The 15262-nt window shown below is 50.9% G+C and overlaps 1 protein-coding gene across 6 annotated transcripts in view; it reads left to right on the plus strand.

Annotated features, from left to right (window-relative positions):
* Positions 1-15262, plus strand: part of macf1a (microtubule actin crosslinking factor 1a) — a 99533-nt gene that overhangs the window by 4593 nt on the left and 79678 nt on the right. For 4 of the 6 annotated variants that reach the window (XM_078791805.1, XM_058046383.2, XM_078791807.1 and 1 more), the window contains exon 2: positions 977-1211. In XM_078791805.1, the coding sequence (XP_078647931.1) occupies positions 989-1211 (223 nt within the window). In that variant the 5' untranslated portion in view covers positions 977-988. Of the gene's footprint in view, positions 1-976; positions 1212-4650; positions 5408-12526; positions 12950-15262 lie in introns of those variants that run through there. The other 2 variants (XM_078791808.1, XM_078791810.1) reach the window with 2 other exon arrangements.

The following is a 15262-nucleotide window of genomic DNA, read 5'->3' on the forward strand; positions in this document are numbered from 1 at the left end:
TGTGTGGCGCTTTCAAAGTAAAAGCCTTTTCAGAGAGTCTTTCATGGACGAGCTGGGATCATCTTTCACTGCCAATCATGAGTATTGATTGGCTCGCTGCACACATACTCTACGTACTCTATGTACGGTACAGCTACTACTGGCAGTGTATACTGATGGTACTAGCTGGGTAGAATACTCCAACTAGCTTCAAAGTAAAGATACTGCAGGACAATACAGCTAGTACTGTAGTAGCAGTAGCGGTAGCAGTGTGTACTGATGGTACTAGCTAGGTAGAATACGCCAAACATCTTCTAAGTACAGGTAGTAACACGGCTAGTACTCGTACTCTGTTGACGAGATGAGGCCGTACACCAGATGGGTTCTACGAGAACGAGACAGTACGAGAATGTACCATTACTTTGAAGAAAAGTACAATGAAAGAGAGTATACATTGCAATCTACCGATTTCATTTCTACTATGATAATCTCTGTGTGTATGCTAGCAGCCCCGCCTCCACCCACTCAGCCAAAGAGACCGTATGGCTGAGTAGAGGGCTCACCCCGTTCATGCCCTTGTTGTATGGAGGAAAGGATTGGGTGGCGCCGGCCTCGTGGCCCCAGGACACCCTGCGACAGCTCTCTTTAGTTCAGCTTCTACGCCTAAGAAATAAGTAATACGTAATAATAATAAGTCATAATCATTTTTGTGGCGAGTAAGTGACGTCTCTCCCTGTCCTTTCCTACCAGCAGATGGCGCTCGCGTTCCAAAATGTATTTATTTGCATCAAACATGTCTGATGATCTGTATGGTGCGCTTATAGGACTACTTCCTGTCTGCATTTTCATTGGCTGCAGGAAGTCTGCCTAGTGACACGCCATTGATGACTTGCATGTCATTTTAGTCAACTCAAGTTCTCCCTCTCGTGACCTCCTTTCCCGGCCCCGCCCCGCCTGCTCCTCCTCCTCATCCTTTCCTCCGCTCTTCTCCCGGCAGGCCAGACCTCCCATGGAGTCGTCGGACGATGACACCCTCAGCGAGCGCTCGTGCGTCAGCGAGCCGTCCTTCCGCAGCGAGCGCTCGGGGGGCTCGCTTTCCCCCCGCCCCTCGGCGCATGTGGGCCCGCCCGGGGACACGCTGCCGTGGAACTTGTCCAAGCACGAGCGGCGAAAGAGGCGGAGCCAGGACTCGGTGCTGGACCCTGCAGAGAGGGCGGTGATCCGTGTTGCAGGTAAGCAACTCATTGGATGTTGGATTAGCAACTAGCGTAGCGCACCGTCCATTCTAGTATGTACTAGTATATGTAGTAGTACTCTATATGACAGGGGTCGGCAACCTTTACTACGGAAAGAGCCATTTGACCCCCTTGGCCTCTGAAGAAAAACAGCCTGGAGCCGCAAAACAGGTTTAAAAGAACGTCTTCTAAACAAGACAAGAGAAGGAATAAAAGTACAGGGAGTGGGAATGTGTAAGGGATGCTAACCAGCAGGGTTAGCATGCTATCATCTTGGTTAGCAAGACAATAGAAGAATGTAAGGGATGCTAACCAGCAGGGTTAGCATGCTATCATCTTGGTTAGCAAGACAATAGAAGAATGTAAGGGATGCTAACCAGCAGGGTTAGCATGCTATCATCTTGGTTAGCAAGACAATAGAAGAATGTAAGGGATGCTAACCAGCAGGGTTAGCATGCTATCATCTTGGTTAGCAAGACAATAGAAGAATGTAAGGGATGCTAACCAGCAGGGTTAGCATGCTATCATCTTGGTTAGCAAGACAATAGAAGAATGTAAGGGATGCTAACCAGCAGGGTTAGCATGCTATCATCTTGGTTAGCAAGACAATAGAAGAATGTAAGGGATGCTAACCAGCAGGGTTAGCATGCTATCATCTTGGTTAGCAAGACAATAGAAGAATGTAAGGGATGCTAACCAGCAGGGTTAGCATGCTATCATCTTGGTTAGCAAGACAATAGAAGAATGTAAGGGATGCTAACCAGCAGGGTTAGCATGCTATCATCTTGGTTAGCAAGACAATAGAAGAATGTAAGGGATGCTAACCAGCAGGGTTAGCATGCTATCATCTTGGTTAGCAAGACAATAGAAGAATGTAAGGGATGCTAACCAGCAGGGTTAGCATGCTATCATCTTGGTTAGCAAGACAATAGAAGAATGTAAGGGATGCTAACCAGCAGGGTTGGCATGCTATCATCTTGGTTAGCATGCTATCATCTTGGTTAGCAAGACAATAGAAGAATGTAAGGGATGCTAACCAGCAGGGCTAGCATGCTATCATCTTGGTTAGCAAGACAATAGAAGAATGTGTATCTTTATTCAGGCCCCCCCATGCCAATCGGTGTACCCCGGGGGTATGTGTAGCCCACTGGGCAGTAGTGTGTACTGTATATTCTACTTTCAAGGCGGGTGGCTGCCTCGACTCCCCCAAAGCCTACAAATGAGAAGAACAGCTTCCAATGGGGCCACACGGTGGATGAGTGGTTAGCGTGCAGGCCACACAGTCAGGAGATGGGAAGACCTGGGTTGGAATCCCCCCCTCGGCCATCTCTGTGTGGAGTTTGCATGTTCTCCCCGTGCGTGGCGTCCTTTCTCCGGGTACCCCCCCCCTTCCAAAAACATGTTAGCTTCATTGGCCCCTCCTAATGCTCCATTGGTATGAATGTGGGGGGGAGTGGCCACACGTCGGTCGGCGTTGGGACATGTTGTGTTGCTACGCTAAAGCACGCATCCCGTCCACAACCTGCTAGCATGACAAAGAGGGACCGTGCAGGCTTGTCCCCGCCGGGCATGACCCGCGCTCGCTCGGGCATGAAGGCTATTGTGACCCCCCTCCTACTTGAGAGGTATCACGGAGCGCTTGGACGTGTTTGGACTGACCCCAATCCCTGTGAGGACAAAGGCTGGAATGTGGACGAGGAATACATGAGCTAGCGATGACACCGCAAGAAGGGCTGCCCCGACGTTCAGCCGTCCTCCGTCCTCCGGCCCTCCCCCGACGTTTAGCCGTCCTCCGTCCTCCGTCCCTCCCCCGACGTTTAGCCGTCCTCCGGCCCTCCCGCGACGTTTAGCCGTCCTCCGTCCTCCGGCCCTTCCCCGACGTTCAGCCGTCCCCCGTCCCTCCCCTGACATTTAGCCGTCCTTCATCCTGCCTGCAACGTTTCTCCACAGGCAGCCTCTCTGCTCAAGTCCCCTTGTTGCCATGGTGACATGGCGACCTTCCACACAGCTCCCGTTACCATGGTGATGCAGGATGAAGAACAGCAATGGCAGAGGGTGACAGCGGGCTAAAAGAGGGCACGGCTATCTTTGCTTGATAAAAGGAGTGATGAACGTCCAAAGGAAGGAATGATTCCTGGGACTTGTTGAAAGGAATCCTAAATCCTGCAATCCTGCATCCTGGAAAAGAAGTCACATGACATGTCTGGATCCACTGGAAAAGTTTTATTGTGCAGCTGTGAGCATGCTGATGAGGAGCGGAGGACTCTATGTCCTTTTTGGCACCGTCATTGTGCAGCTGGCCGTGTGTGTATCCACACACACACACACACACACACACACACACAAACCAATAGTGTGCATTAACACAAGCGTGAGACAAAGACACTAGTGGATATATTTGGGAAGGAATGGAAGCCTCCATAGGCCAATAGAATGCTGATTAGTTGGATGGTAAGCTTTTGGAGCAGGCTTCAATTTGACTGTCATTTCCATTTGTACCACTAGAGGGAGGTATTTAGCCCCCCGTGTTGTGTTTACTTCATGTTCATGCTGGATAGTTGGAATGAGAGTTGAGCAGTTAAGGAGTGTTTTTGTGTGGCTAGCAGCAGATCGTAGTGCATAGCGAGGACAATCCTCCTTATGTTGAAGGTAATGTGTACGTTTATCCCTATGGGATTAATAACATAATCCCTGCGGTTGCCTGCAGGCTGTTTTATGGGTTTTGACCCCCACCTGATGATGCACAGATTATCCACTGGTGGCTTTCAATCAGGAGGACGGGGCAGACTCCCATATCGACATGCCGGATGCAGAGGTCAAATAGAGCGGTCCAGAGCATCCATTATACACGGTCCCAGCCAAGCCCCCCCCCCCATGTCTGATTTATATCACCCCACAAAGCAGCGCTCGTCTGTACTCAACATTTAACATTTGGAAATAAAATCAGCCAACAGCGTCACCGTTCCCTTCATGGAAGACTTCCAAGTGTTCTACTTGCTACTTCAATAAACCTTCTTAAATGCTAATACATCTATTAACTTTATTTACAATCATTTGATTGACATTGTCTCTCAATGACAACAAAGATGTTGTAAAAGTTAAGAACATTCATATCAAATATCCACCACCTTTGTTTCAATTCTACCATATCCCCTATTTGACAGCCGGTGCTGCACAGTATACACCGCATACTACAGTACGCAGTATCCACCGCGTACTAGACAGTACACAGTATGCACCGTGTATACAGTAGTACACAGTATGCACTGTGTACTACTGTATACAGTGCAGTCTCTGTGGTTGATCGGTTCCAGCAGTTAGCCGATAGATGGCAGTATGTACTCTTATCTGGCCAGCCGGCGTCAGCACATTACGATGTAATGCCAGTGTCCGCCAACAGGGGGTGCTCCGGCTCCAGTTTATCTGGGCTCCTTGTTAGCACGCCGGCTAGTTTAGCGGGCTAGCAAGCGTTTGGCCACCGGCTTTGAGATTCCTGCGGCGGCGTAGATTCCTGACGTGGCCGACCGAGAGGGATGGAAGACAGCCACCGGAGGCTGGAGGAGGAGGGACAGAGCGGCAAAGAAAGATACCCATTCAGACGGAGGTCGGCTTAGAAGCGGCCATTGCGGCTGGGAAGCACCGGGAACTTCTCTTTGGATCCACGCTGACGTACGCGGCCGGGAAGAGGAAGCGCGAGTCCGGATACAATTTGGCCTGAACCCCCGCTCGGGGCGGGACGGAAACGGACACTCTTGTTCCCTACTTGGCGGGGTCTCATCTGGGGCGCCGTGCTGAGCGCCGTCCCCCCGCCCGTCAAACAGCTGTCGCCGGTGGATGGTGGCATATTTAAGGAGGGACTCCTCTGAAGGAGACGGAGACGGAGACGGAAACGGGGACGGGGACGCCGAGCTATGCGACCGTGTGTCGGCGGGCGATGGCCGGATAACATTTATGTAACCCCCGTCGTCCATTGTCACCCCGAAGGCGACTCTTTTGCTTTTGAGCTCCCGTCTTGACAATTTACCACGAGCTACCGGCCGTGAATCGGACGCCGGGGAGGGAGAAAGACAGCCGGGCCGCTGCGGTCGTCCCAAGCGCCATGGCTGGATTCGTACCCGGGCTGCTGCCCGCCAACCATTCCCAGGAGAAGCAGTTCGCACAGGCCTACGAGGATGTACTGGAAAGATATAAAGGTAAAGTACAGCCACTTTATTGGGTACACCTGCTCCAAGCAAGGCAACATAACAATGATATTCATATTTCCTATTTTCATACGGCTCTTTACATGTGTACCTAATGTAGTGTCCATAGAGTAGTGTTATTCAACTTGTGCCCTGCGGGCCAAATCCCGCCCTGAATAAGACCATAGCCCGTCACGGGTTCACTTCACAACTTGTGACTAAGGATCTTTGAGGGGTCCTTTTGTACGGTGGTAGGTCCAGTCCAGTCCTCCTGTCATATACAGGATCTTTGAGTGGTCCTTTTGTACGGTGGTAGGTCCAGTCCTCCTGTCATATACAGGATCTTTGAATGGTCCTTTTGTGGTAGGTCCAGTCCAGTCCTCCTGTCATATACAGGATCTTTGAGTGGTCCTTTTGTACGGTGGTAGGTCCAGTCCAGTCCTCCTGTCATATACAGGATCTTTGAGTGGTCCTTTTGTACGGTGGTAGGTCCAGTCCTCCTGTCATATACAGGATCTTTGAGTGGTCCTTTTGTACGGTGGTAGGTCCAGTCCTCCTGTCATATACAGGATCTTTGAATGGTCCTTTTGTAGTAGGTCCAGTCCAGTCCTCCTGTCATATACAGGATCTTTGAGTGGTCCTTTTGTACGGTGGTAGGTCCAGTCCAGTCCTCCTGTCATATTCAGGATCTTTGAGTGGTCCTTTTGTACGGTGGTAGGTCCAGTCCAGTCCTCCTGTCATATACAGGATCTTTGAGTGGTCCTTTTGTCGTAGGTCCAGTCCAGTCCTCCTGTCATATTCAGGATCTTTGTGTGGTCCTTTTGTAGTAGGTCCTGAAAACCATCAGATGTCTTCTGTCATATAGAATTCTCCTATAGAAAGAGCAGATGCCCTCTGCTATGAGAGGATCTTTGGGAGTTTTTGGACTGTGAAATGTGGACTGTAGCGTGATGTGTGTCATGTGACATGGAGTAGATGGAGTAGATGGAGTAGATGGAGTAGATGGAGTAGATGGAGTAGATGGAGTAGATGGAGTAGATGGAGTAGATGGGACAGGCCGCCATGCAAGGTTTAGGGTGTTTCTTGTTCTGCTGCTTTGGCTTCCCTTGTGCCGTGACGTGTGTACCCTTGGGCAGGCCGGAGGAAGCGGTTTGATGGCCAGCAGGCCTGACGCTGTCCTTGTTTGGGCTGTAAACATCAGAGCTCCTGCTGTGAAGGCCAGGAGAAATGTTGGGCCTCATTTGGGGATGACAATTCAGCTTTCGGGACTTTGGTCTTTCCCGCTTTCTGCTGTGCTGCAGTGGTGGTTAAAAATGGATGCTTCCTCTCACATTGTGTGTGTGTGTGTGTGTGTGTGTGTGTGTGTGTGTGTGTGTGTGTGCGTGTGTGTGGTGCTGACAGCCAGTAGGCTCGGGTCACGTGTGAGGATGCTGATGAAAAGCAGTTGGGGCCTTTTAATTATTGATTGTGCTAATGAAACCAAACTCCTCTGGGTTGGTGTGCATGTGTGTGTGTGTGTGTGTGTGTGTGTATGTGTGTGCATGTGTGTGTGCGCGTGTGTGTGATGGCAGTTGTCAGGAAGAATAGTGAACTTGGCGTCGCTCCTTCTTGTGGAGTCACTTGACCGAAACAGTAGGAGGGACATGCGATACGTCTTAAATCATTGACAGGAGGGGGGAGGGGAGGGGAGGGGGGGGGTGTTTGTGTGCGTGTTGCCAAGCCCAACAATGACAGGATGTGTAGAGTCATGGCGGCCGGGAGGATTGTGGAAAGGCAGCGGGTAGGACGTGAGTGTAGGACGAGGCGAGCAGATACTGACTCAGTGGAAAAGCAGTAGAACCCCCCCCCCCCCTTCTCTTGGCTCATGGTAAAAGTGCAGGTGAGTTCTCGGTGTGTAGTTGTCTTCAAAGGGAGGGGGTGCAGGGGGTGCAGGGCGTGGGTCCATGCATGGAAGCCGCTGCGTCATGCGTCAGCCGGCAGGGAAGCCAAGGAAGTCTGGCAGGAAAAGAATACCTTTCAGACTAAAAGACCAAATGTCTTTGGTAAGCTCATTGACCCTTGACCTGCACACCCAAGTGAAGCCAATCATGAGAAAGGGTATTTAAGCGTCAGCGTCACATGACCTGAGAGTCACCAACTGAGTGGCTTGGGGTATCTAACACACGTTTGGACAAGCCCGCTTCATGCTGGAGAACATGAAGACTGATGAAAGTCAAATGGAGTTATCTGGACATGGGGGAGGGGGGCATTCCAAGACAACCTTGCTGCCCACAGTAGCATTTGGTGGTGGTTCCATCATGCTGGGGGGCTGGGGGGCCAGCGCAGGTACTGGAAAGCTTCAAGTTGACTTTGCCAAGGATTCCAGTTGGTATCAGCTGATTGAGTGTCAGAGTTGAAGTTGGGGCGGGGCTGGGTAGGGCTGGGCGGGGCTGGGTACCCCCAGCAAGACATGACCGTAAACACGCCCCCGTTCCTACCAAGGCCTTCATGCAGAGGAACAACGTTGTGGATGGCCATCTCAGTCCCCAGACCTAAGTATTATTGACACGCGGTCCAAGCTGAGCATAGTGGCCGCCAAGAAAAGGAAGCATTAATGGTGGATTTTTTTCCAACCATATGTGCTGGACATGTCTCTCCTGTCTGTCTCTCTGCACCCCCCCCCCCCCCCCCCAGCCCCCCAGTGCTGATAGAATCATGTTGACATGTCAGAAGACATGTTGTTGTTTGCTGCCAGTGCAAGATTACATATTCCTGGAATGCAAGGCCACCGACTCTTCATATTTTTGCTGAGGGAGGGGAAGGGGGGTGGGGGGGTAAGTACTTCCTGGTTTCTTGCTGATGAAAGATGGCGGCCAAAGGAAGGCCACGGGAGGGAAGGATGGCAGATGAGATGCGGGAGGCGCTGGGATTTTTCCACGTGGCCTAGTTTTCTGTTTGCCCTTCCCTCGGCGCCGCTCATGCCTCGCTGCAGACGCATCTCGACCCCCCCATCAGCAAGGAGGTGATGTGATGGCTGACAGGATTGTTGATGGTGGTTTTACTGAAGGATGAAAAAGCATTGAAAAAGTGAAAAATCTTTTTTGAAATGATTCCATGTCATTTAGCATAAAAATGGATGATGCAAAACACTTCCTGATCTGTGCCAGGCCAGGCCAGGCCAGGCTAGGACAGGTTAGTCCAGGTCAGGACTATTTGGACTGTATTGTTTTTCTTCTCCGTGTACGTCCCAGCCTTCCCACGTTGCATTCAGGGGTCGTAAGGCGGCGTGGCCAGGTGAATGTTGCTATAGGGCTGATGCCATAGCCATACATTATGTGCAAGCTACTCATGAAATATGATGAAGAATCAGCATCCTTTAGTGGCACCCCCCCCCCCCCCCCACCCCTACCCCCCCACCTTGTCCTTTTCCACTTGGCTGCGTTCCTTCCTCCCCTCGCTGGTCTTTCCCTGCTCGCCTCCATCCTTACTAGCCAGCTCCTTGTTAATCTCCTCCATCTCCTGCTCCTTCTCTTAACAGGCTTTACTCCTAATTGAGATGCACTATAATTACCAGCCTGTAGCCTGTGCGTGTGTGTGTGTGTGTGTGTGCGTGTGTGTGTGTGCATGTGTGTGTGTCCGTGTGCGTGCGTGTGTGTGCATGTGTGTGTGTCCGTGTGCGTGCGTGTGTGTGTGTGTGTTCCAGTTCAAGTCCAGTTATCTTACTGATGGAGAATGATCCACATCTTTGTCTGCCATGGACATCCAGGATGTGATGTCATCATTGGGGATGGGCCGACCCCGCCCACTATCGGGTCATCCATGTGTCCCACCTGCCAATGGGTGTGTGTGTGCTCCATTGGCCTACTCTTCCTTTGGCAGGGTGGCCTCCTTTTCACGCCGTGCCCTGTTTTGTTGTGACGTAGCTGCCAATCCCGTACGGAGCCGGACTCGGGCCGGTACCGGGCAGCCATGCCGATCCCATCCCAATACTTTGGGCAAATTGACCTGATTTGTCCGGCAGGTTGAATCTCACACATTGGATTGATTGGCCAATAAAGCCAAATTCCATAGCTTGACTAAGGAATGGAATACTGTGGAATTACCAGCTTTCCCAGCTGACCTACCAGGAATAGAAGTGATCGTTATCAACCAGTTCTATAAGAATGAATAGTTGGGAGCCCAATTTGGTAGCTTCTCTGGGTACCATCTGGGTACCATGTGACCTCCCTATGATGCTCACCTGACCACTGGCCCTGGCACGGCGTTCTCTCTGGATAACACACCCTTTAGTGCTGATCCACTAACAATGCCCCCCCAACCCCCCCCCCCCTCGCTAACTAATCACCTCCCCCCTTGGATTATTTATTTTCATTTTTTATGCATTGTGTGTGTGGCCGCCCCCACCTGTCTGGGGTGTCAGCCCCCACCTGTCGGGGGCCCCACAGCTACCCTTCACGTTGAGAGTAGGGAGGAATATGCCATCTTCACTTAGCTGAAGATGCAGACATGGCAGCATTCCGGGGGTGGGGTCAGGGTGGGGGGTTGCTGGCCACATACTAGCAGGTCTCCCTTCTGTCCAAGCCCCCCCCCTCCCCTTTTTCCGCTAATCCCGGTCCTTCCCTCCATCCCAGTCTGATCTGATGCTCCTGTACTTTTTAAATCTGTACATAATCACACTGCAGCATTCCTGCAGGCTTGTCTGGGGAGGGTGGGGGGGGGGGGGGTCTTGAAGGTGTAAAGTGCACTGGGGGGGGGGGGGTGTTAGGAAAGGAAAAAGAGAATATTGAATTATGGGGTGCAATTATGGGGGGCATATAATGGTGTGCGTTGCTGGCTACACATGGAAGGTGAAGTGCTGGTGACTTCCTAAGGAATAAAAGTGTCAGCACCTTCATTCCCTCCTGCTGTGGCTGGACTGGGAACAAGCTGGGGAATGCTGCACACGTGTGGGGTGGGAAGAACCGGGGGGAACCACCTTGGCTGGCTACTGTGTCTCCATGTGTGTGGGGACAGAACATTCCTGAACTGAGACAGTGACGGAGGGAGGAGTGTCGGTGGGACTCTGGTCCTAGCGGTCCTGTGTGGACTGTGGTCCTGTAGTCCTGTGTGGACTCTGGTCCTGTGGGGACTGTGGTCCTGTGGTCCTGTGTGGACTGTGGTCCTGTGAGTGTTGAAGCAGGCGTGGTCACATGGCGCCCCACCCTTCAGGGAAAGTATTCCTGGGATGATGTTGGCGTCCTTGTTGCCCACCTGTCCGTCTCGCCAAGCCTTGCCCCGAATGGTTGTGCTTCCAGGCATACTGGCCCCACCTAAAGTGCCCCCCCCCGTCCCGTCCAGCAGCCTGGGCCAGGGTGTGGCCCGCGCCTGTTAGCTTCCTCCTACACGCTCATGGCAGCTGCCTCCTTCCTCTCGCAGGCTGCCGTCATGGAGGTGAGAGGGGGGACTTCCCAAAACCTCTCGGCATGTTAGGGAGCAGCGTTCCCATCCTGTCAAAGTGAAAATAGCAGCCAGGATTTGTCACGCGTCAGACTGGGCCAGCTGATTAGCTAATGCTAATTCCTGCTAAGGACCCCAAGAGACCCCGACATGTTGCCATGTGCATGCCTGTCAGGCAGGAAGCCCCTTACGGCCATAGAACAACGGCATGAACGGAGTGAGTCTCTTTGTCTGGGTGAGCGGAGGCGGGGCCACTAGCACTTAGAAATGAAATGAGTAGATAGCCGTATATTGTCATAGATCTTCACCTTGTTCTTTCCTTCAAAGTAAAGTTGGAATGTCGTCTGGTCTGGTCTGGTCTGGTCTGGTCTGCCTTCCATGCTAAACATGCCATAGGGGGCTCCTTGGCCAGATGGATCCTTACTGGGGCTCCTTAGACCCAGCCTGCATGAGGGGCGCCATCTGGTGGAGGACCTAGTCATGGCAGGCTGTGCTACGTCTAACCCTACGTCTAGGAGCCAGGCGGCGTTGTTGACCCCGTCATAGATCATCATGGGACACATGACATGGGACCATGGGATTTATCTTATCTTTATCTAAGCCCCTCCCCCCGTGTGTGTGTGTTAGTGTCCCCTGCTTGTTAGCTGTGACACTTGGCGACACGAAGGACGTCATTGACGTGTCCATGCGGGGACCGACCTCAGTCCGAAAATAATTGATGAGAGGCGGTCGATAATTCACTGGAAGCCTTCCCAGCCAGATAAACGTACGGAATACAGACGGTTAGCATCGGTAGACGTTAGCATATTGTCTCTTAGCATAGACAGCGATGCTAGCAAGAATACAGATGGTTAGCGTCAGTAGATGTTAGCATATTGTCTCCTAGCATAGACAACTATGCTAGTAAGAATACAGACGATTAGCATCAGTAGATGTTAGCATATTGTCTCCTAGCATAGACAGCGATGCTAGCAAGAATACAGACGGTTAGCATCAGTAGATGTTAGCATATTGTCTCCTAGCATAGACAGCGATGCTAGCAAGAATACAGACGGTTAGCATCAGTAGATGTTAGCATATTGTCTCCTAGCATAGACAGCGATGCTAGCAAGAATACAGACGGTTAGCATCAGTAGATGTTAGCATATTGTCTCCTAGCATAGACAGCTATGCTAATGGAAGCCATGTTTTTTGTTCTTCCTATTTGATTCTGATATCCATCCATCCATCTCCTATGCCTCTTCTCCTCAGCGGGTGGCGGGTATGCTGGAGCCTATCCCAGCTGACTTGGGGCGAGAGGCGGGGTGTTTATATTGTATTGGTTTTTGTATTTGTGTATTTCCGACATGAAGTTTGGCTCTAGGCGATGTACTAGCATTGTGTGCTAACCTCTCTGCTAGGTTAGGTTAAATGCTAGCCCAGCTCTACATAGCTCCAACGCTAATATTCTACCTCCAATATGAAGGACACTAGAGTTCCATCACGATATCACCTTGTTTGATAGATGGCTGTACCTAATGTAGTGGCCACTGGCCGGGAAGGCTGCTAGTCAATGATTGACCTCCACTTGGCCATTATTGTTGGACACGTCAGGGACACCCCTTTGTGTTGCCACGATGACACAAGCTGCTGTGTTCATCTGCCCACTGACATGCCGACATGCACACGCACACACACACACACACACACACACACACACGCATTATGATTATGCTAGCCTATGCTAGCCTCGAGAAAGACTTGTTTGTGTGACATCATCCTCCTGGTCAAAGTCCAGGTCCTCTATCCGGCTTAGAGCTGCTAACTCACACACACTAGACACACACACTAGACACACACACACTAGCCCCACACTAGCCCCACACTAGCCCCACACTAGCCACAGCAGTGTGAGACGCGTGGAAGTCGGAAGAAGAAAAGCGAGACGTGATGATGGATTATCTGCCTTTTCTTTGACAATGTGGATCTTCAGCGTCCACCTTCTTCCTCGCTCGCCTTGCCGCTCCTCACCCCCCGTCGTGTCCCGGAGCTTCCTAAGCGCCTGTCCCCCGGCCGTGGGGGCGTGAGGGCCGCGAGGGGGAGGCATGAGCTCGGCGGCGGCGTACAGGCAGTTCCTCCAGGACTTGGAGGAGAAACGAGGTTGGTTCTTTGTTCCCCAAATAGCAGCTCAGCAAAGGCGTGTTTGAAGTTGTGGAATGAGGAAGAGCGTGCACGTTGGCCGTGAGGTGAATCAGTGTCAGCTTGGGGCTGGGGCGTGTGGGAGGATGTCATACCTGCTAGTCAGGACTCTTCTTTCATGCTAGCACACTCTTGATTAGCTGATGATGCTAGCGCTTCACCTTTCACTACTGCCGGGTCGCTATTCCCTCATTGGCTGGAACACACACGCACACACACACACACACACACACACACACACACACACTCTGGCTGCCTTGAGTCACGCATGCATGCCCTTCTGTTGCCTTAGTGATGGAAATAGTCTGTTCCAGGGTCAAACTGTGGCCATGATCAACCGTATTAAGAGTGAAGCATCACATGTCAGTGTGTCCCACAGGACTGGAATCTATGTGTGGCAGTGGAGGTGGGTGGGGTGGCTGTCGATTGGCCAAGATGGCGTCCAAGCAGATGAAAAGCAAATGGAAAGTACGTGTAGAAGCACTAATCCAATTTCTATTCAGCTTCTCCTTTTTCTTCTTCTTCACTCCTGCTGCTGTGTGTTTATGTCCACGACTAGCGTGGGTCTGTGTTCATGTTTGCCTTTTGGGTTCAAAAGGACCCAAAAGGACCAAAGTTCTACAGCATGATGACAGCTTCAAAAGCATGCAGTCTACAGTGTGCCAAGCTACATATTTACTTAGAGCTTTTTATACAAAGGTGTTATGTAGCATGTTAGCATAAGGAACCTGTGTAGGTGTGTAACATTCATGCTAGCATAGGTGTTTGCCATGTGGTCCATGTAGCATGTTATCATAAGATACCTGTGTAGTGTGTAACATTCATGCTAGTGTAGGTGTTTGCCATGCGGTCCATGTAGCATGTTAGCATCAGGAACCTGTGTAGGTGTGTAACATTCATGCTAGCATAGGTGTTTGCCATGGGGTCCATGTAGCATGTTAGCATAAGATACCTGTGTAGTGTGTAACATTCATGCTAGTGTAGGTGTTTGCCATGCGGTCCATGTAGCATGTTAGCATCAGAAACCTGTGTAGGTGTGTAACATTCATGCTAGCATAGGTGTTTGCCATGGGGTCCATGTAGCATGTTAGCATCAGGAACCTGTGTAGGTGTGTAACATTCATGCTAGCATAGGTGTTTGCCATGGGGTCCATGTAGCATGTTAGCATCAGGAACCTGTGTAGGTGTGTAACATTCATGCTAGTGTAGGTGTTTGCCATGCGGTCCATGTAGCATGTTAGCATCAGAAACCTGTGTAGGTGTGTAACATTCATGCTAGCATAGGTGTTTGCCATGGGGTCCATGTAGCATGTTAGCATCAGGAACCTGTGTAGGTGTGTAACATTCATGCTAGCATAGGTGTTTGCCATGGGGTCCATGTAGCATGTTAGCATCAGAAGCCTGTGTAGGTGTGTAACATTCATGCTAGCATAGGTGTTTGCCATGGGGTCCATGTAGCATGTTAGCATCAGGAACCTGTGTAGGTGTGTAACATTCATGCTAGCATAGGTGTTTGCCATGGGGTCCATGTAGCATGTTAGCATCAGGAACCTGTGTAGGTGTGTAACATTCATGCTAGCATAGGTGTTTGCCATGGGGTCCATGTAGCATGTTAGCATCAGGAACCTGTGTAGGTGTGTAACATTCATGCTAGCATAGGTGTTTGCCATGGGGTCCATGTAGCATGTTAGCATCAGGAACCTGTGTAGGTGTGTAACATTCATGCTAGCATAGGTGTTTGCCATGGGGTCCATGTAGCATGTTAGCATCAGGAACCTGTGTAGGTGTGTAACATTCATGCTAGCATAGGTGTTTGCCATGGGTCCATGTAGCATGTTAGCATCAGGAACCTGTGTAGGTGTGTAACATTCATGCTAGCATAGGTGTTTGCCATGGGGTCCATGTAGCATGTTAGCATCAGAAACCTGTGTAGGTGTGTAACATTCATGCTAGCATAGGTGTTTGCCATGGGTCCATGTAGCATGTTAGCATCAGGAACCTGTGTAGGTGTGTAACATTCATGCTAGCATAGGTGTTTGCCATGGGGTCCATGTAGCATGTTAGCATCAGGAACCTGTGTAGGTGTGTAACATTCATGCTAGCATAGGTGTTTGCCATGGGGTCCATGTAGCATGTTAGCATCAGGAACCTGTGTAGGTGTGTAACATTAATGCTAGCATAGGTGTTTGCCATGCGGTCCATGTAGCATGTTAGCATCAGGAACCTGTGTAGGTGTGTAACATTAATGCTAGCATAGGTGTTTGCCATGCGGTC

The sequence above is a fragment of the Doryrhamphus excisus genome, linkage group LG7 (genome assembly GCF_037039965.1).
Source record: "Doryrhamphus excisus strain RoL-2023G ecotype Guam linkage group LG7, RoL_Dexc_Guam_v1.1, whole genome shotgun sequence".
NCBI lineage: Eukaryota > Metazoa > Chordata > Actinopteri > Syngnathiformes > Syngnathidae > Doryrhamphus > Doryrhamphus excisus.